This window comes from Cupressus sempervirens, chromosome 9 (genome assembly GCF_028749045.1).
Source record: "Cupressus sempervirens isolate cs-2001-9-10 chromosome 9, ASM2874904v1, whole genome shotgun sequence".
NCBI classification, from domain to species: Eukaryota; Viridiplantae; Streptophyta; class Pinopsida; order Cupressales; family Cupressaceae; genus Cupressus; species Cupressus sempervirens.
The window spans coordinates 296,527,311-296,549,725 of NC_143126.1; the positions used below are offsets into that span (position 1 = coordinate 296,527,311).

At 34.6% G+C, this 22,415-nt stretch overlaps 1 protein-coding gene across 1 annotated transcript in view; it reads right to left on the reverse strand.

Annotated features, from left to right (window-relative positions):
* Window positions 1–1,288: 1,288 nt before the first annotated feature.
* Window positions 1,289–22,415, reverse strand: part of NUDX19 (nudix hydrolase homolog 19) — a 134,044-nt gene continuing 112,917 nt past the window's right edge. Inside the window, exon 6 of the mRNA XM_089799885.1 lies at window positions 1,289–1,749. Coding sequence (XP_089656011.1) covers window positions 1,499–1,749 — 251 coding nt within the window. The 3' untranslated portion in view covers window positions 1,289–1,498. The remainder of the gene's footprint in view (window positions 1,750–22,415) is intronic.

Below are 22,415 nucleotides of genomic sequence, written 5' to 3' on the forward strand. Positions count from 1 at the left end.
TAAATTCATAACAACTCAGTTAATCACAAATGACAAACTCTTACAATTACATCGTGAATTTCAACAGCAATAAAGACATGTCAAACATTGAATTCAAAAGTTACACGGATTGCAATTTTATTAATCTGGCATTTATGAAGATCCTTGAGATGCATAGCAATGGTCCAAGTCACTGCCTTAACAAGATCTAGCACCGTTGGCTGACCATTACAAACTCATGGTTCCATGTTGGCAAACCCATGACAGAAGCAAACTCAATCAACAATGCAGCTAAGTTGCCAAATTGGAATTGGTAACAGGTACAGGTATGTGGCAATACACTAAGGGGTGGGGGTGTGGGGAGGGGAGAGAGTGCAGGGGGTATGTTCATACAAAAATATTTAAGAATCATACATGTATACATATTTGCCATCTAAAAGTAGGAATTAAGTTCAAAATACCACCTACCATGCATAAGCTAAGCAAAACTACCATAAATATTATAGATTTAAAACACAATATACTAATTCGATAAATACTAGTTAAACTCAAGTGCCATGATAGATACCCATTGCTTAATATTAGAAATAGTAAAATTAGTAATGAATCTCATATTGGCCTTTACTAAGACCAACATTATCATCATCACTAACATAAGATGATTAGGTAGATTAGAAAAAGTACAAGCAGTTCTACCACTACTCACAATAAAAAGTATGTTGGCTATCTAATTCAAAAAGTCATAAATGAAAAAAAAAAAAAAAAGTGTTGTTGCTTTGTGGCAGTGCTTACTCTAGTGTCTGTGAACTTTATAATGTCTTTGCTTGCTTGTCAAACAAAATGTACAGTTTTTCTTTCCCTATCTTATAAAACAAAATGCAAGTTGAAATGAGCATCTATTTAGGGTCTATTGCACAATTTTGATGGTTAAAAGTCTATCAAAAAAATTTAAAATTGTCACCCACAGTTGGATTCACCCCAAAATAGCCTTGACATAGCTAGAATCATGCAGGTACCCTCATGAATGATTCCAATTTCAAAATGAATCCATGTGAAAAATACCTTCTAAACAAATGTAACAGAAAACTGAACTCAAATCTAATTCCAAAATGAATCATACCCAAAGGTTTTTGGCCAATTTGATAACATCGTAATGCAAACCAAGAATTCTAGTCTATAAATCTCAAATTGGAATAAAAATAAAAATATATACATAACATTAAATCATACATTTCTCTAATTCAAGAAATTTTATTAATTAAAAGTAGGGTGATTTACCTCCTTGTAACATTATAGAGAGAAAAATGAATGTATTGTAAAAGTGAGTATTCTACCTCAAACTATTAAAGAATAGATGTTCAACTTTTACATAAATAAAAATAGCATACAAAAACACCAAAAAATAAAGATATTTTATAAGGGCGCATGGCTCTAATTCACATAATGGACAAGTTCGTGAAACTGCAAATCACAACAATAAAACATAATTTTTCACCTTGTTACAGTATATAAATATTATTCATCTCTCCAATAAATCTACAACGTTGTTTGCCCATGAAGAAATCAAATGATGAGCAATGGCAAAGGGACCTGGAACAAACATAGGAGCAAGCTCTCTAGTCTCAACATTGAAGTCTTCGAAAAGGTTTTGGCCTTTCCCTGTGCCATCACAAATCTGGTGTACTCTAAAAGCCGATGATTTTTGTGTTTTATTGTACTCTGCAAATGTCAAGGCCTTTTGCACGTCTTCTCTAGAATGCCATTTTGCCTCTACAATCATTTCAAATTCAAGTCAAAAGCCTTTGAAGTAGTATCAACTAGAAAACCTTCCCAAACACCACACTTGTTATAGACAAATATACAACCTTATTATATTGCAGATGCACAATAAAAATACAAAAATATGAGAAAATCAAAATCAATCAACTCAAATTCCTTGTTCCATTCATTTGCGAAACCATTGTACTTTATTTGAGCCTCAGTACTTCAAAATTAGTCAGATGATGATGGGTTAAAGTAATCAGGGTTGCTTTTTTCTGTCCTTAACTATGCATGAATATAGAAGTGCCATAGTAAGGTGATATCATGTTATCATATGGATACAGTTACAGTCCACGGAGGACTGGTTGTATGACTATCAAATTGGAAAAAAATGTACCTTTCTGCTTTCATATATGTGCAACCATGAGCCTAAGAAATTCTTCCTAGGGGGGAAAACAGAGATATAGTCAAATAGGAAAATAGATTTACAACTTGCACTTTGATAAAAATACAACCATGAAGCTAAATATGTCCTGGCTAGGAAAAATTGACCAGGTAAATATTCACAAAAAAAGTCCTTTAATAAAATTATATGCTTCCAAGTTCAAACTATATTTACTATGAAAATGTTTGAAACAAAGTGCCATATCCCACTAGATGAGGATCTTATTCTATTGTAATATCTATCAATACATGAAGAGTGAAGATTTTAAAAAAACATACTCCAAGAGAGTTCTTGCTCAAGAATTATTCAATCACAGAGTTTAAATTGTGTTTTGATGCACACGAAGAGTATATATTTTTAAAAATTCCATTGAAGTGTAAAGTCCCCTTCTCACTAGTGCTCAGATTTGACAGAGTTTGGCCTCTCATTGAACACTTGCAGGGCAAGGAGTTGATGAGAGGGTCATCTGTGCAATCACTTTGGCTTCTTGTTTGGTTTTATATGGTTTGGATGAGACATTATATTTTAATAATATCATGTTATTTGCATTTTATATTATAATGATATTTTAATATTATAAAAGTGCAAATATAAAATATTATTTTAAAAGGGGGAATCTTCTAGAAAGTGCAATTGAATATTATTTTATTGCTTCTAGAAGGAGGCTGGCCTTTTGGAGTAAAAGAATAAATAGGAGGGGGGTCACATTGCTTAGCATCCAATGTTTGACATCTCTTGCTTGATAGCTTGCGGAGCCAAGGGTTTTCGCAGTTTCATTTGAGTCATAGAGAATGATAACTCTCTTTGATTGGCATAATTGAGGTGGTGAAAGATCCTTCGAAGGGTCGCATTGCGGTGGAAGACACTTCAGTCTTTCACATTGGGCTTATTGAGCTTTGTTTCAGTTTTCATGAAGTTTGGCTTGGAAAGTTTTCATATTCATGTTGATTGATTTCAGTTTAGCAACCACCTCTTAGAGGGCAAATTGGCACTCCATTTGGGGACATCTTGGTGATGTTTTTATGAGCTTTGAAGGGGGTTTTCAGACCTTAACACTAGCTTCCATCGAGGTTGATCAGACCTTATGAGAACCACATTTTTGTTCGTTGTGTCCGTTTGAGGAGGCATATCATTCTCGTCCAATAAATTTCTCAGGTCAAGGACTTCATTTCCAGCACATATTGAAGGTGCCAATGTGCTACATTTATTAATATTAAAAGTTGCAAGACAAGGTTAGGGGCAGCCAGTGGCAAAGTGGGTGATTTCATCATAGAGGGTTCCAAAAATTCCAATAAAAATTTGTAATCATTGTTGGAGGCATCTCGTTCCATTGGCATCATTAAATCAGGTCTTGGTCTCATAATGCTCATGCAATGTGAATTTTCTGAGCAACTTGTATTCAGATTTTAGGGGCAGTCATTAGAGTTCAGTAACACCTCATTGTACTTGAATAAATAAATGATATTTGGCATATTGCAAGTCTGAAATTTGTTATCAGAACTTTATAACAACAGTGATCAATATTCAGATTTTCTTATTCTGAAGCATGTATGATAAGTGTTGGATGAAATGTATACGCCTGTTTTAAGGTGTATTTGTTCATGTTTAGTTGTCATATATTTTTCTACAACAACTGCAACCAGTTTGTAATAGAAATCAGTGTGCATACAAAGCATTCAACAATATTCCTTGAGTGTAAATTCTTCATTTTATACCTATATTAGCAAGGGATATTACAGTTGTATCAGATCCATTTACCTGCAATCATGCGATCAGTTAGCTGATGGTGAGTGAAAGAAAAATTAGATATCATACTAGGGAACAAAGAAGACAGCAGTATCAAAATCCATAAGTGCTTGAATTAGAGACATTTTCAGAGGCTGTAAGAGAAAGGGATATTGGCAAAGCAGTTGAAACCATGTCAGAAGGCCCTAGACTTTCCTCAGAGGAAAAGGAAGAGAGAAAGGAAAATAACTTCGATGGAATGATTGATATGATAACACGCTTGCAAGAATGGATCAAGAAATAACCCAAAATTACCACAAGTACCATAACATAGCTGAAAGTGGAGTCAATGGAAACAATGGTAACCGCGAAGGAGAAAGAACTATCCAACATGCAGCAATCACTAGAGGATCAGCCTCAAGACCTCTTTTTCCTACCTTTATGCAAAGAGAAGAACAGCCACAAGTTTCTGCAGCTGTACCTTTTGGAGATGAAGTTAGCCAAGTTTACTTGGAGTATAATACCTTACCCCTTGATATGAGAGAACAATGGACCTTTGATCAATTCATGAATCAAAGGAATAGGAGAAATGGTGGAAGAAACGAACATCATGCTCCCGCAAAACAATTAGGAGCAAGTTTTTGGTAAGATCACATTCGCTCATTTTCATGGTAGTAATAAGTGTACAACTAGGGCATGAGTACAAAAGCTTGATTACTACCTTTTGTTGAAACCAATGCCTAAAGAGGATGTCATCAAATTTTCTACACTACACTTGGAGGGAGCTTCTCATGAATGGTGGTACCATAGTTTGGTCACTCTTGGTCATAATCTCATTACTATTTATGATGAATTCACTGATAGACTGATATAGAGATCTGATGTTAAGGATCCTGAAGTGGGTTTCTGAGAGTCAACACAACTGAAGCAACATGGAGCTCTTGAAACATTTGTTGCTGTTTTGCAGAAGTTATCAGTTATGGTTCCCGATATTAGAGAAAGAAGATTGGTGGTCCTGTTCACTGAAGATCTGATGGAACCATTGAAAGGGTGATTGAAAACCATTGATCCACCAACACTGCATGCAGCAAGAAAAAGGCTTGAAGCATGGAACTTGCAGCACCCTCGAGCAAGTTTTCATCAAAAGCATCTTCTTCATACTGTGACAAGAAGAAATTTTCCAAGAAAGAAGACAATGCAAACCAAAAGGGGAATTCAGTAGCCCCCTTTAATTGAGAGACTCTAAATGATTTAAGAATAAAGTGTGTTTCTATTGCAAAGGGCCATATGATGCAAACCATGATTGTCCCTCGAGGCCTAAGCAGAAGGCCAATCGAGCTATGTGGGTTTTTCATGAGGATTCATAATCTGATAAAAAACAGATAATGAGGATTCCGAATCAGAGAAGTCCGAGCATGAGGTAGAAGTGGAGACTAAAGTGAAGCTTAAGGAGGCATATTTCACTAGTATTCAGCACAAAGGCTCTTTTAGGATGTAGGGAGTTCTAGCTGGACAAACAATCATCACCTTGATTGATATTATGCTACACATAATTTCATTGATGCTAGGTTGGTTGAGGAGCGTGGTATACAAACAAAGAACTTTGAGGGAATAACAGTGAAGGTTGCACATGGCTACACTTTCAAGTGTGATAAGATAATCTCACATCTCCCCATTTGTTTGAATAACTTTGAATTAAGAGCCAAGATTTATGTGGTAAACACTGGAGATACTGATATGGTATTGGGAATGACATGGCTTCATGACATAAGTGGGTTTACCTTAACCTTCGTGTCATGGAAATGAGATTTCAAAAGGATGGGAAGACCCATGTGTTAAAGGCCCTCAGAGACACTAGTTGTAGGACTATATCTTTAAGGAGGATGGAATGGCTCATGCGTCGTGACATGGTTGAGTGGGTAGAAGAATGCATTTTGATGCCAATAAAGCAACAAAAAAATCTTATTTATCTTCCTAACATACAAGAGTTGAGAATTAAGCATACCAAGGTATTTAGTGAGATTCCACCAGGTAGACCTCTAGACAGAGGGATGGAGTATATCAATTATCATCCATCCAGTTGGAGGGGGGCACTAAGCAAGTGATAGTTACTTCTTATAAGCATCCCAAGCAGCTCAAGGACAAGATAGAGAGAACAATCAAGGAGTTGCTTTCAACGGGACAGATTAGGCCTAGTAAGTCCCTATTTTCTTTATATGTGGTCTTTGTCGAGGAAAAGGATGGAACTTTGCAAATGTGTATTGACTACAAATTACTGCATAAGAGGAGTATCAAAAATAAGTATCCTATCCCTACGATTGATGAGCTGATAGAAGAGTTACATGGTGCCCAATATTTCTCCATGATTAATTTGAGGTCAAGGTGTCATTAGATTTGTGTTAGGGAAAAGGATATTGAGAAGATGGCATTTCATTGTCATTGTGGGCATTTTGAGTTTGTGGTTATGCCATTTGGGATAACTGATGCACTTGCTACATTCCATACCACGATGAACAAGGAAATTCGTTCACACTTGAGGCAGTTTGTGCTGGTCTTCTTTAATGACATATTGGTGTACAACAAAACATGGAAGAATTATATTGTACATCTTGAAACACTCTTGGGTATTCATAGCAAGGAGTCATATGCCAAGGAATCCAAGTGTGACTTGGGCATAATAGTCATTGTACTTAGGCCACATCATCAATGCAGAGGTAGTGCATATAGATCCTGACAAGGTCAAGGAAATATTGAATGGCCCACACCTGCGAATCTTACGTAGGCTAGAGGGTTTTTGGGCTTATGTAGTTTCTACCATAGATTTGTTAATGGCTATTCACGAGATGCAGCATGACTCACAGATTTGACCAAGAAGGGAGATTTTGTTTGGACTCAGGAAGCATGGGACTATTTTCAGATGTTCAAACAACTTATGACTACTTGTCCAATACTTGCATTGTCAGATTTCATCAAACCATTTGAGTTGCAATGCGATGCTCCAAGTGAGGGGATTGGAGAAATCATGATGCAGGACAAACATCCAATTGCATTTGAGAGAAGGAAGCCAAGAGCTCCTGAGAGGAGATACAATAATTGTATTTGAGAGATGGAAGCTAAGAAGTCCTAAGAGGAGATACAATATATACGAAAAAGAGATGTTAGCCATTATGCATGCATTAGACAAGTTCAGGCAGTACTTAGCGACCAGTAAGTTTGTTGTTAAAATGGACCACAATAGTTTGAGACATTTCCTAGGGCAGTAGGATCTTAATAAACATCAATAGAAACGGGTGAGCAAGTTGCAATCTTATGACTTTAACATTTCCAAAGGAACATAAAACGTAGTTGTTGATGCTTTATCTCGCCATCACATTTGAGATCCATGACCGAGGTTTGAATGGATGAACTCTTGGGCTTTGGGTATTGTTGAAGGGTTGACACATGTGAAGTTTATTACCAGATTTTACTGATAGCAAAATTTTGTTGCAGGTACAAACAATATCACCCATGTTTTAATTGCTTCTAGAATCTACAAATGTTAGTGCAGTAATAATAGAAATGAATTATATGAAACTCAGAATTATCTTTGATCCTTTTGGAGTGCTTGCATTAATAGATTACGATGCCAAGATTACATTGAGCAGATTGGATAAATACCAACGGAAGAGGTGTGGGGATGAATGGCCATGTCTCCCACGGGAGACATGGACGTGGGAGACATGGCCATTCATCCCCACACCCGTTCATGGTTAACTAATGCACATAATTAGTTACTATCTTAACACAGTGTTTTAAATGTATAACCAATCCTTACATCTATGGCCCAATATAAAGGATAGATCAACCAAGCTCTAAACATCAAAGGAACCAAAGAGAATCTCAATCACGCCTTAGTGATCTTGGAACATATATATGTCTCATCGGTTGCAGACTATGAACAGTGCAACAAAATGTACATATGCATATATGCATAACAATGTGTGCATCATGTTGTTGTGCATATATACATAAGTATGTACTTCTCACACTAATGTTAGACCGAAGCTAAATACATTAACACTCCCTCTTAGCTAGGGAAGACAAAGTGCATATATATATATATATATATATATGTTCTTCTTTATATGAAAAGTAATATCCTCAAGATATATATAAGAAAATCAAGTCTCGTGACATTCTTTCTAGTTATGGTGTGTATACAGATATCAAGTCACATGATATCCACAATAAAAGATCATGGTATATCCATAGATATTAAGTCACATAATATCCACCATGAATTTGAACATATTGATTTTCAACAGATATCAAGTCACATGATATCCATCAACATGGTCTTTTAACTATCATGATTTTCCTTGAATATCAAGTCACATGATATTCATCATGATAGTAATCCTAATAATAAAGTCATCACTTTATATTATCAGAATCAATATTCCATTATAAAATATTATCTCCTTAAATAATGAACATAGGGTAGGCCCATGAGTCACAGAGTCACACATATGACAAAAGAGTTTACACTTTAAACATCTTTATTTAAATAATACAAATTTACAAAGTTGAGACTCAATCTCATAAACTTACATTTCAATCAAGCCAAGTTTCTTTCTGAAATGATCAATTTTCACTTTAGGAGAGCCTTGGTGAGAATGTCAGCTATTTGATCACCTGTATTAATATATTTTAATTGAATAGCTCTTCTTTCCACGGTGTCTCTTACGTAGTGGTAAGGAATTTCTGTATGCTTGGATCTATCATGAAATACCCGATTCACAAATAACTTGATACAATTTGGATTATCACAGTGAATAGTGGTAGGTTCATAGGTTCACCAAACAAGTTAGAAAGCGACTTCCGAAGCCACGCTGCTTCTCTAGCTCCCATAGCTATTGCAATATACTCTGCCTCAATAGGACTTTGAGCAATATAAGCTTGCTTTCTGCAGATCCAAGAAATCATGGCTGATCCTAAACTGAAGCAGCATCCAGATGTGTTTTTCCAATCTTTTACACTTCTGGCCCAATTAGAATCAATAAATCCATGTAACTCCAAGCAGGTATTCTCATATTTAAGTTCATATCCAATAGTACCTTGAAGATACCTCAATATATGTTTCAAGGCAACAAGATGAATCTCACGAGATTCACACATGAACTGACTTAATGCATTCACTGCATTGCAAATATCAGGTCGAGTATTTACAAGATACATCAAGGACCCAATCATCTGTTCATATAAGGTGAGATCAACTAGTTTGGACTCAGCACTTGCTTCCTTTAGCTTGTGAAGGTTGGTTTCCATAGGTGTAGATAGAGGTCAACAGTCCCACATTCCAAATCTTTTCAAAATATCAATAGTATACTTCTTTTGATGTAGAAAGATATTACCAAACTTCTGGTGTACTTCCAAACCAAGAAAGTAATGAAGAATTCCTAAATCCTTCATATCGAATTCAGAAGCCAAATCTTACTTACACTAATTAATAAGATGTTCTTCCCCTGTAATTAGAAGATCATTAACATAAAGAATTAGAATTAACATATCACTTTTAGTTACCTTGAAGTAGAGATTTGGATCAGCCACATTCTTGGTGAATCCAAGACTTAAAAGGTATTTGTCAATCCTTTCATACTAGGCCCGGGGAGCCTGTTTAAGTCCATATAGAGCCCTCTTCAATTTACAAACATAAGAAGCAACATCATGAGTTACAAATCCTTCTGGCTGTTCCAGGTATACTTCTTCCTCTATTTTTCCATTAAGAAAAACAGTTTTTACATCCATTTGGTAGATTTTTCAACCTTTGGTTGCTGTGATGGCTATTACAACTCTAACAAAAGTGTACCTATCAACTGGTGTAAAGGTTTCTTCAAAGTCAATTCCTTCCTTTTGAGAAAAATCTCTAGCCACAAAATGAGCTTTATGTTTTTCAATGCTGCCATCTGCAGCATACTTAACTTTGAAGAGACATTTTGAAGACACAACAAATTTTTCCTTAGTTCTCGAAACTATGTCCCAAACATCATTTTTTAGTATAGACTGGTATTCTTCCACCATGGCGTCTTTCCAAGCTTGATGTTTTAAGTGCTTTAGAAGTACTAGAAGGTTCATGATTCAAGCTCTCACACAAAAAGCATTATATGTCAATTTTCTAGGTCTCTTGCTTTCTCGGAAGGTTCCTGAAGGGGTTGCGAATCTATCTCCTTCCTGTATTATTTTTCTTGCCCAAAGTAGCCTTTTAGAGTGATCAAGACTGTCTTCTTGAGTCTCTGGAAGGATTTCAGTTTCAATTGAAGTCTCTTCAGGAAACTCCCTTTGAATCTCAGAAGCAAGAGTCTCTTCTGGAGATACATCAAATGTATATAGTTCATCAAAGGTTTTGGCTCTTCTGAAAACAATGTCTTCCTCAAAGATGACATCTCTGCTTAGTTATTTTGTTTTTGTCCAGGAATGTAGACTCTGTATCCTTTTACTGTTTCACTAAAACCAATGAGAATACCCTTTCTTCCAAAAGGTTCTAACTTAGTCCTCTTTTCCTTAGGACTGATGGCAGGTTTCTTTCCAAAAAATGCTTCTTCAGGAGTCTTATTGTCCAAATGTGAGTGAGGACATCTATTTTGAATATAAACTGTTGTATTGGATTTTGCAGCCCAGAAGAACATACTCAAATTTTGATAAAAAATCGTAGCGCGAGCAGCTTCTATAATAGTTTTGTTCTTCCTTTCAGCAACCCCATTTTGTTGAGGATTGTAAGGGACTGTGAACTCCCTCTTAATCCCAGCGAGTTTGCAAAACTCTTTAAATATTTCAGAAGTATACTCCTTCCCATTATCTATTCTCAGAATTTTAATATTCTTACTGGAGGAGTTTTTAGTGATATTTTTGAATTCTTTGAACTTAGAGAAAATCTCTTCAGATTCTTTGCATTTAAGGAAGTATATCCATGTCTTCCTTGAGAAATAATCAACAAATATCAAATAGTACAAGAATCCTCCTATAGAAGGTATAGACATGGGTCCACATAGATCAAAATGTATTAGTTCCAACACTTCTTTAGTTTTGCTCAAACTATGATGAAATGGCTTTTTAGTGTTTTTCCCTAAGGCACAACCTTTACACAATTCATTGTGAATATGTCTTAACTTGGACATTCCAGTTACTACCTTTTTCATTGATGTTAGGGCACAGAAGTTAATATGACCTAATCTTCTATGCCATATTTCATTTGAATCTAAGGTCTCATGTACAAGTGTAAGGTTTGTCTTAGCACATAGCTCATATAAAAGTCCTTGTCTTACTCCTATTCTTAGAGCCCTTTTAATGGTTGAATTTTTAGGCCATGCTAGTACTTTCCCTTCCATGAATGCAATTCTAAAGCCATCATCTTCAAGTGCGGATATAGATATTAGATTCCTCTTAATACTTGGTACATAAAGAACTCCAGAAAGTTGAATAGAATTTCCAAATTTCAAATTTATGGTGCAGGTCCCATTCCTTTTACAGAGTGAGTAGAGTCATCACCAATTGTAACTTCTTCATTTGTTTCTATAAGACCCGCTGTCAACTATCAATTTATTCCTTTTGGTTGATATCTTGCTGGAATTATTTTGGATTTAATTTGGAGAATTATAAATCTAAGATTATTGTAGTCTCCTTACTGTGCTTCCTATAGCTGGGAGAAGTAGTTGTGTGTTGAAGAATTTGGTGGTTAAATTCTGATATTGGAATGCAAATTATATGTGCAATTGAAGAAGTTCATTTTGCATATCTGAGGGCTGCATAAATGTCTTTCATTTCTGTACCTACTGTGCCTGAAAGACTGATTAAGGTTGGCATATCATATTCTGGATGATTTTGGTGAGCATTTGAGGAGCTGCTAGTCTTATATATTGCTGGCATTGGAGTTTATCAGGCAGCGCCAACTAGTTGGAGGCCTGTGTTTGAAGTTGTAGGGCCTGCATTGGAAAGACCAAGACCTGCAATCAATTTAGAGAAGGCTACGTTGCATATTGAGAGCCTTCATCGACTCAAGGGTGTGAAAGTTTATAGGATCTCTGATAGAGATATACTGATATCTTCTTTTATTCCTTTTAATATTAAAGACAAGACACTGAAATATAACTCTTATGGATGACTGAATTAAATTCAGACTTCTGTTATATGACAGTGATATTCTTATATGAATACTCAAAGTATTCTATAATATCTGTTACTTTCAACCTGCAGTTTATACTATATAACTGGATTGTATGTAAACAAACTGTGCCGTGTATCTGATCGCTGCTGAAACTAATGCATTACCTGTTTTATTGATGATAGTCTCCCAGCGATCAATCTGATATATATACTGAAAGTAGAGTCTCATGTCCCCGTAGGGACATCACTCTACACGGCCAAAGGCCACGTAGAGTCATGGCCTTATGGGGCCATGAACTTGATTGGTTAAGCCGACAGAGATGTGATTAATAGATCCGATCAAGAACTATCAATTCACAATTGTACATTATATATATATATATATATATATATATATATATATATATATATATATATATATATATATATATATATATTACAATGATTAATATAAGTATATGAGGATAATTAGAAAGCACATAGTAGTGAGAATGTGTGTGTGTGTGTGTGTGTGTATATATATATGTGAATGTAGTAATCACAGATTCATATACTTAATATAACGTGTACTTCACTTCTACTGAAACTACACTTTAACACTCCCTCTTAGCAAGGGAGAAGTGAAATATCAAAATTTCTCATGAACTCTTGAATTCCAAAATGGTATCAACTTTAATGATATCTATCCAAAGAACAAATTATCTGACTTTAACACTCTAAAGTAGTGACTTGTCAAATTAACTGTAATCACAATGTCATGAACTCTATCATGACAAGTATTATGATCTCCAACACTCTAGGATAAAAACTAAATGTAGTCTAATGATAATACGTTCGTTATCAATGACTTCTGGATAACAACATAATCTATCATGATAACAGCTCTACCATTTGTAAGATCGTCACCTTACAATGATTACCTTTTGAATATATATATATATATATATATATATATATATATATATATATGTCAATGAAAGATCATCACCTTTCATTACATATCTAATGCAACTATGAAATAGAAGCATAAACACATGAATAACAAAATTGAAACTTAATTTCAATATTTATGATTACAATTTTATTATACCAAGTTTTCCTCTCAAATATTCCAATTTGAGCTTAGCAAGAGGTTTGGTAAGGACATCTGTTGTCTGCTCATTTGTACTTATGTATTCTAGTTTGATAACATCTTGATCTACCATATCTCTAATGTAATGATAAGGCATTTCAATATGCTTAGATCGATTGTGGAAAACTGGATTTGCCGAAAGCTTGTTACAACTTTGATTATCGCAGTGAATGATACAACTTGTGGGCTTTAAAGGTTTCTTGAACAATCCAACTAGCAATTTTGTCAACCAAACTGCTTCTCGGGCTCCCATGGAAGAGGCTATATATTCTGCTTTAGTGTAGCTTAAGGCTACTAATGATTGTTTTCTGCTAAACCAAGGAATCATTGCTGACCCAAGACTAAAACAACATCTTGTGGTATTCTTACGATCAATAGAGCTGCCAACCCAATTAGAATTTGAATATACATGAAGATTGATTTCAACTTGATCATATTTAAGATCCATACCAATTGAACCTTGTACGTATCGTAAGATGCGCTTAGCTGCTGTAAGATGTATCTTCTTTGGTTCACACATGAATTGACTTAATGTATTAGTTGCATAACAGATATCAGGACGAGTGTTAACCAAGTACATTAGTAACCCGATAATCTGCCTGTAGTAAGTTGGATCAGTAGGTTCAGATTCAACTCCGTCATTCTTCAGTTTATATAGATTTGCTTCCATAGGAGTAGTTACAGGTTTACAATCCATCATTCCAAATTTCATTAAAATATCAACAGTGTCTTTTGCTTGATTTAAGAAAATGTAGTTTTCCTCTTGCCAGACTTCTAGACCTAGGAAGTAATGAAGAAGTCCTAGATCTTTCATGTCGAATTCTGCTGTTAGTTCCTGTTTGCATTTAGCTATAAGATATTCTTCACCTGTTATTAGTAAATCATCAACATATAATACAAGAATAATCATACCATCCTCAATCCTTTTGAAGTATATGTTAGGATCAGCTTTATTTTTGGAATACCCTAGTTTTGAGAGATAGCTGTCTATTCTTTCATACCATGCCCTAGGTGCTTGTTTAAGACCATACAGTGTTTTCTTTAGTTTACAAATATGATAATTTTTGTCATGAGTAATAAACCCTTCTGGTTGCTCAATATATACTTCTTCAATTTCATTGTTTAGAAATGTTGTTTTGACATCAATTTGATGTATCTTCCACCTTTTAGATGTTGTAGTAGCTATGATGGACCTAACAAACGTGTATCAGGCAACTGGGGCAAATGTTTCTTCATAATCTATTCTTTCCTTTTGAGAGAATCCGCAAGCTACAAATCTGGCTTTGTATTTTTCAATGCTACTGTTTGGAGAATGCTTGATTTTGTATAGCCATTTAGAAGAAACAACTGATTTATCTTTGGGTCTGGGTACAACATCCCACACATCATTTTTTAATATGAATTGGTATTCTTCAATCATTGCATCTTTCTAGGACTTGCATGATAACACTCTTCAACATTTGTAAGTTCTATTTTGATGAGTTTAGAGAGTAGTGCTACATAGCATGAATGATTCCTTGTTCTCTTGTTTTCTCTGATTCCTTCATCAGGTTCTATATGATTATCTTCTATCATTTCTCTGCCCAAAGTGGTCTCTTTTTATTGTTAGAATTTTTAGTGTTCTCTGAATTTGGGATGGAAGGTGTAATATGTTCAATGTCATTCTCCCTCTCATTTGCTACAGAGGGATTCTCATCTAATTCAGTAGTTGGTTCTGAGAATGATTCATCAATGTTCTTGTAAAGATTAAAGGCAATGTCTTAAAATTTTACATCTCTACTGATTTCAATGGTTCTTTGTCCAGGGACATAGACCTTGTGACCTTTGGTTAATTCATTGTATTTGATGAATATGCCCTTCTTTCCAAAAGGTTCTTATTTGGTTCTCTTTTCTTTAGGAATATGAATAGAAACAAGACACCCAAATATTCTTAAGTGGCTTAAGTCTGGTTTGTTGCCTGTAAATACTTCTCCAGGAATTGTATTTTCCAATATTGAGTGAAGACATCTACTTTAAATATAAACTACACTACTAGAGGTTTTAGCCCAAAAAGAGGTATGCAGATTTTGATCATGCATCATAGCTCTGGCTGATTCAATAATTGATTTGTTTTTCTATTTTGTTGTCCTACATTTTGTGGTGACAAAAATGCAGCACCACAAAATGCAGGTAACAATTCAAAACTTTTTCAAACTAGTCTCACATCTTTCTAAGTTGAATTTGATATTCAATTGCTTAATATTGATTGATCAATCAACTCCAATTCGTATATCGAATTGAGACTTTTGTCAAGTCTTTTTTGTTTTGAAATTTTGTCGAGCCTTTGCTTGATTTTTGAAGTCTTCATCGTCATTTTCTTTGTTTTTGAGAGTGCATTTGTTGGTTTTTAGTCTTTTGGTCTTGCTAAAGTCATGGCTTTCGTTTTCCCCTTCGATTTGATCTAACCTAGAGCATAATCAGAGTTGTCAATCAATAGATATGGTTGTTTTAGTGCTCAAAAAGTGGACTTTTTGATGCAACAACACGAATTAAAAATATCATTTTATATTTTTAATTTGACATTCACTTTTTGAAAAATATAACTTAAATTCACTTTATGTTATGTTTTTAAGTTACTTTATCATTCAAATTTTTCACTTAAAGTAACTATAGTGCACTTTATGTTATAATTTTAAGTTCAGTTACTTCTTGATTTTTCACTTAAAGTGACTATATTAACTATATAGTTCAGTTTAATTTTTGAGATTTAAATCAAATGCTCATTTAAATGTTACTTTTAAAATAATATTTACATGTTATATTTTTAATATGATATGTAAATATGGTTTATATCCCACTTAAGTTACATTTTAATGAAATTAAATTGACACATGTTTATTAAATCACTTTAAGTTATCAAAAGTAGACATTTTTATGCCATTACATGTAAAATCCATCAAAAGTGGGCATTTTACATGTCACTGCATATAAAATTCAACTTAAAAACATAAGGTCATCAAAAGTGGACCTTTTTGATGTCATTGCATATAAACTCACTTGAAATGTGCAATGACATCAAAAAGATGAGTTTTATAACTTAAATATGCTTTTGCTTCTAAAATGTAAGCTTTCACTTAAAATATGCAATCAACTCAAAAAGGTGAGCTTTCAAACCAAATGCATATTTTAAAACATGTCATGCCTCCTAAAAGGCGCAATTTGCATCATCAGGAGTTTTTAAAACATGCAATCCATCCCAAATGATGTGATTTGCATCTAATGCATATTTTAAAACATGCATTACCTCCTAAAAGGTGTGATTTGCACTAAAGTTCATGTATTTGCTCCCAAAAAACCCGTTTTTGGAAGAACACATGCAAAAAGCCTCCAAGAACCCGATTTTGAAGATTGTGGGAGATTTCATTCATAGTTTTTTATGAGATCTTTTCCAATAGGGTCGTTTTTGCCTATTAGTGGATTTTCTAACATTGAAAATGGATTCATCTTGCTAAAAAACGATTTTTCAAGCTCCATCCAAGGGCACGTTTTTGGTAAAATCTTCAAATAAATCCATTTATGGCTCACGTTTTTGCCCAAAGAGGAATCGATTTGGCATTATATGTGTTCTACATTGCATCTTGGTAAATGTTTTGGCTTTTAGAAGCCAAAACATTTTGATCTCACACCTTGAGAATCACGTTTTTGGTCAAAAATGTCCCATATGCATGTGCAACCAAAAACACTGGAGTTTAGAGCAATAGTAGGGTACATTTTTGGCATCTACCATTAAAAATGCCTCATTTGTTGCCTTCTCCAATTCAAAATCGCAAAGTTTGAAAGAGTCCAAGTGTTTATGAAGAAATTTTCAACTATGGAGCTTCTCTCTCCATCATTTTTGGCACTTAATCTTCATGTAAGTGGACATATTCTTTCTTGCTATTTAATTTGTGCTTATCTTGCTAATTTTATGCACGTTTTTGTTTGATGATTGCCACTTGTTGAAATTGATGCCAGAAAAAGTGCATTTTTCCTTTAAAAATGAAGAAATTGTTCACTTTCATGTTTTTGGTTTTTCCCCAAACTCCAAATTCGAAATTGTGTGTTGAAGTGCTTTGCATATTGACATATTTGAGTCATTTTCCAAAGGTACATTTTTCTTTTGAAGTTTTTGTGTTTTGTGTGCTTGCTTTCCGGTTTTCTCCACTTTGGAGAAGTTGCAAGTTCTTTCCCAAGAACTTGTTCTTGTTTCATTTGATGCGAAAGCATCATCACGTTTCACTTCCATCTTCCATGTCACAACACTTTGCATCTCATTCGACAAATGCGATTACATGTTTTCCATCTCATTCACCATCTACACATGCATGCAATCTCATTTTCCACTTCCATTTTCATTCATCTCACTTGCCGCATTCACTCGCACGATGTAATAACCCTGTCTAGTTATAACTAAATCAAGCATCAATTTCTTTCACTTTTCAATGGTTTGACATTTTGTCAAACACTTGGTAAGCAACCCAATTACCACTAAATCTATGATGTCTTAAATTTTCAAACACAATATCAAGATGTACAGCAAACTGATCACAAATTTACTTAATTTTGGCCTTATAAGTTTTGCATAAATAAATACCAAATGCCAATAAACAATTGTGAAATAATTTACACCAGCCTCTGAATTCATTCATCAACAAACCATATAGCAATATAATGAAAAGGGAATTTAATTGTTGGCTGATTATAAATTAGAATTTGAAGCCAGTCTATTTACTTTCAAACTGTCATATATAATAAATTTTACAAATTAAGAACTTGGTCTTTGTCGTACAATGTAATTGCAAAGTCAAACTGAAAGTTGCCTGGTCGAATTTCAATCTAGCGTGCACAGTCTACTCTTACAAATGCTGCCCAAAACAAACTCCAATCTGCAGACTAAACCCTTGTCCAGCAACAAATAAGTTATATAAATGCTCCTCAGCCACAGTTAATACAGAAAGAGGAGACGATAATAAAACTCAAAAGTGCACAATACCTCAGCTGTGGATTCTTAGAATTAAATTTACAATACTTCAGCTGTAGATCCCAAACCCTTATACTTCAGCAAGGTCACAAATTTCAGACTCAGAAATGTCACAAAGACAACAAGAGCAAAATAAGATAATCAAATAATTGGATGTTTTTCTCATCAAATGTCCTTATATTTATAATCTCCAAATGGCACCAATTTCCCAAAAGAACTCCACTTAAGAAGCTTACTCTACAAAACATTAGAATATATTAAAGTGCCATTGATATAATTTATTAATTGCTTTTGGCTCCAGAAAATGACATTTTTTCACGATTACTTAAAATTCTGACACGCAAAGCCACTGTTTCTTATTCTCACGATTTAAAACTTTTCGGCCCAGTTCCAATGAGCTATGATACTGAGGTGGCCAACAAACAACACCAACAAAAATAGCAACCTCGGCATATTTAGATGAATAATAATAATAATTCACCTGTCTTGCGAAAACAACTGAAGAAGCATCAGATTCAAAATCTGACAACACCAAAGTGATCCTGATGATGAATGAGACTAACGGGGTGACTTACTATAAATAGATGCTCCCTCCAAGATTCTTGGAGCCCAAACCGGAAGCTCCAAATAAAAACCGAGAGCATCACCCAACTCCTCTAACTCAACTGAGCAAGAAGACTATATATTTACAGTGGTAAATATATCCCTGCCATAGGGGTTAATTAATGTGATACCACTGTAATAACCTTGTTCGGTTATGCTTCTAGCAATACCACTTATTCAGACATTTGACATATATGTTTCAAATGCAAAAGCAATAAACTCAAAATACAAGGAAAGTTATCATCTCAGTGATATTAGAGGTTGTTTACCAAATGTTTAATAAAATGTCAGACATGTGTAACTAAGGAATATTAGTTTAAGTTAAAACCAAATCAAGGTTATTATAGGGGTATCCTGAATGCAAACCCTCTGACTGTGAATGCAAACTATGGTAGAACAATCTCAAGCCTCAAACATGTAACCGCAGCCCATAAGCAAGTCAACGTAGGTATAAGAGTTTATGGCAGCAGTCACAAATATCCAAACCGCCCCCATAAGATTTTCTTCAACACTTAATCACTTCTCAAAAACAATTAACAATAGAAGAGAAGCTAGGACAAATTACTATACTTCAGTAGTAATTTGCAATTCCAATTCCCAGAATAATTTTCAAACTTCACAACTCTCAACCAAATTCAAGATAATAATAAATAACGATTTCTAGCAACAATAAGAACACTAGGAAAACAAAACAATTCCTCAAAAATTATTTCACAATACCTCAGCTGTGAATTACCTGGTACTTCTCCAATCCAGACCCTTATACTTCAGCAAGGGCACAAACCACAAACTCAGAAATGTCATAAAGACAACAAGAGTAAAATAAGATAATCAAATAATTGGATGCTTTTCTCATCAAATGTCCTCATATTTATAATCTCCAAATGGCACCGGTTTCTCAAAAGAACTCCACTTAAGAAGCTCACTCTACACAATATTAGAAAATATTAAAGTGCTATTAATATAGTTTATTAATTGCTTTTGGCTCCAGAAAATGACCTTTTCCACCATAACTTAAAATTCCGACACCCAAGGCCATTGTTTCTTGTTCCCACGATTTAAAAAATTTCGTCCCAATTCCAACGAGCTATGATACTAAGGGGACCAACAAACAACACCAATAAAAATAACAACCTCAGCGTATTTAGATGAATAATAATAATAATTCACCCGTCTTGTGGAAACAACTGAAGAAGCATCAGATTCGAAATCTAACAACACTAAAGTGATCTTGATAATGAAAGCTGATGAATGAACTGACGGGGTGACTTACTACAAATAGACGCTCCCTCCAAGATTCTTGGAGCCCAAACCAAAAACCCGAAATAAAAACTGAGAGCATCACCCAAGTTCTCTAACTCAACTGAGCTCATCGAAAGAAAAAATTTGACTTACTATAAATAGTATTTCCCTCAAATGAAGCCAAAACACACTATACACTGTTGGAAAGCCTATAACCACATAACTGAGACCCTCAAATCCTACTGTTAGCTTACGAGGGTCACAATGGTGAACTAATCTAGCCAACTATAGGAAGCTGCTAAAAAAGGGGACATTACACATGACACATTACACGAAAAGCCTTATGTGTAATTGCATCTCAAAACCCCATTTTTGACTTAAAGTCACTTTTTGAAAAGTCAAAAAGATGTCATTTTTATCTTCCATGTACTTTGATTTCACTGTTTCACTAAAGATGACTATAAAGTTCATTGTCCCTCTTCCATTTTTTATTTTCATCTCTCCATATGCACTCACGCCTTCATGTGCAAATACATGTTTTTTCCATTTTTCGCATCTTTCCATACTTCGCATCTCATCTGTTATCCACTCTTCAATGTAAAAGTTCATCCTCCATCCGCATTCGCATCTCACCTCACTTTCCATCCCTTATTACCTGTTGCACATACATGTAATCCATTTTCTAGGCAATAACATCTTGAAAACCTAAGTCATGTTTTTTAGAATCATCAATCTTCATTGGCACACATTCCCATGCACCAAGCACTTTACTTCAAAAAAAAAGAAAAGTTAAAGGTGTTGATGGAAAGTTATTCCGAGTTTACATCCGAACATCATCAAGAAAGTTTTCAAAGAGTCAGAGAATCCAGAATGTGTCAATCTACAAAGGAGAATTCACGATTACTTGAATGACAAAAAGCTTGATCACATCAAGTTTTCAAATGACAACGAACAATTTATCAAAGAGAGTCAGAGGTTATCAAAAGACACAATGCCATGGTTATCAAGGTGAATGCAGTAGCACAAAATACAGGGACTCCCAATCTTGTTATCATCTGAGATAGCATAGCCAAGTGCAAGGCCTTTCAGGACAATCCCTAGGAGTGTTTCAATTCTTTTCCGTCTTTCTTCTTCTTCTTCTTTCATGTTTGTAATTGAAGAGGATGTATTACATGAAAATGTGTAATTACATGTAATGCAAGTTGCATGTGCAATTGCATGTAACCCAATAATTTCTCTTTTAGTTAGACCGAGTCAAAGTCAATTGAGTTGCTCGCACTTTTTCTTTCACTTTTTCCTCAACTCCTTTGCCTATATAAAGGAGTGCCCCCTCATTGTAAAAATCATATTTTCTCTTATGCAAGAGAGCTATGGAGAAATTGTGCCAGCAAAACTTTGTTTGTGTAGCACTACTGTGAGGCCTCACCCAAACCGTCATAGTATAGATGACATATTTGCATTATGATACTTCTAATTCTATGTTTTGATACACTTTTGAGACTATAGGGTTATGTCATTTTAATATCTGTATTTTTGATGATCTACACTTATGTTTGCATATTATGACCTAATTGATATATTTAACAATTTCAATTCATGTTCTAAACTATTTCAATTGCTTTAATGGAAACTAAATTATAGAAATACTTGAAATGTCAAATTGTAATGTTTAAGTGAAAATTAGTGCCAAAAGATAGATTTAGATAGGCACACGAACCCAACTCACATGCCTTGTAACTTAATAGTCATGAATTCAATATTTCATCACTATGATAGAAAATAGATTATGAGGTTGTTCAGAATGTTAATCTGATCATGTTACATAAGAATCAACGTTAATATGTAGGGATTGGTATTTTAATGTTTTGAATGTTTTATAAGAAAATGATTAGAGAAGGGAAGTTAATTGGAAATGATGAAATATGCAAGCCTAATGTTGAATGTGAAGTGATTTATTGCACTTATTTATATATTGCTTATATGATTTTCTTGGACTACTGATGCTCGAGTTTAGCGTGCAAGAATTTGACCATGGGATTTAACGGGGGACCAAGGCTCATGGCCGAGGTTGGATCTATGGAAGGATCCAAACCTCTTTGTAATGTGTTTTATTTCGTAATGTGAATGGTATGTGAGTGATAGTTGAATGCATGTATTATTGGAGACAGGTCATTTTAAATGTAATATGTTGTGTTTGTGTCACTTGACACTTGTGTTGTCCACATGGAAATGACTTGGCATTTAGGGTTTTGGGAAGTAACCTAACCTAAACATAGCCCCAGCATAATATCCAAGTTAACCTCACATTGAAAAGTGTTAGGATAAGTCCCTATCCATTAAAGTTCGAATTCCAACTTTCCATTAACTTTTGGGGATCATAAAGTGGTCCT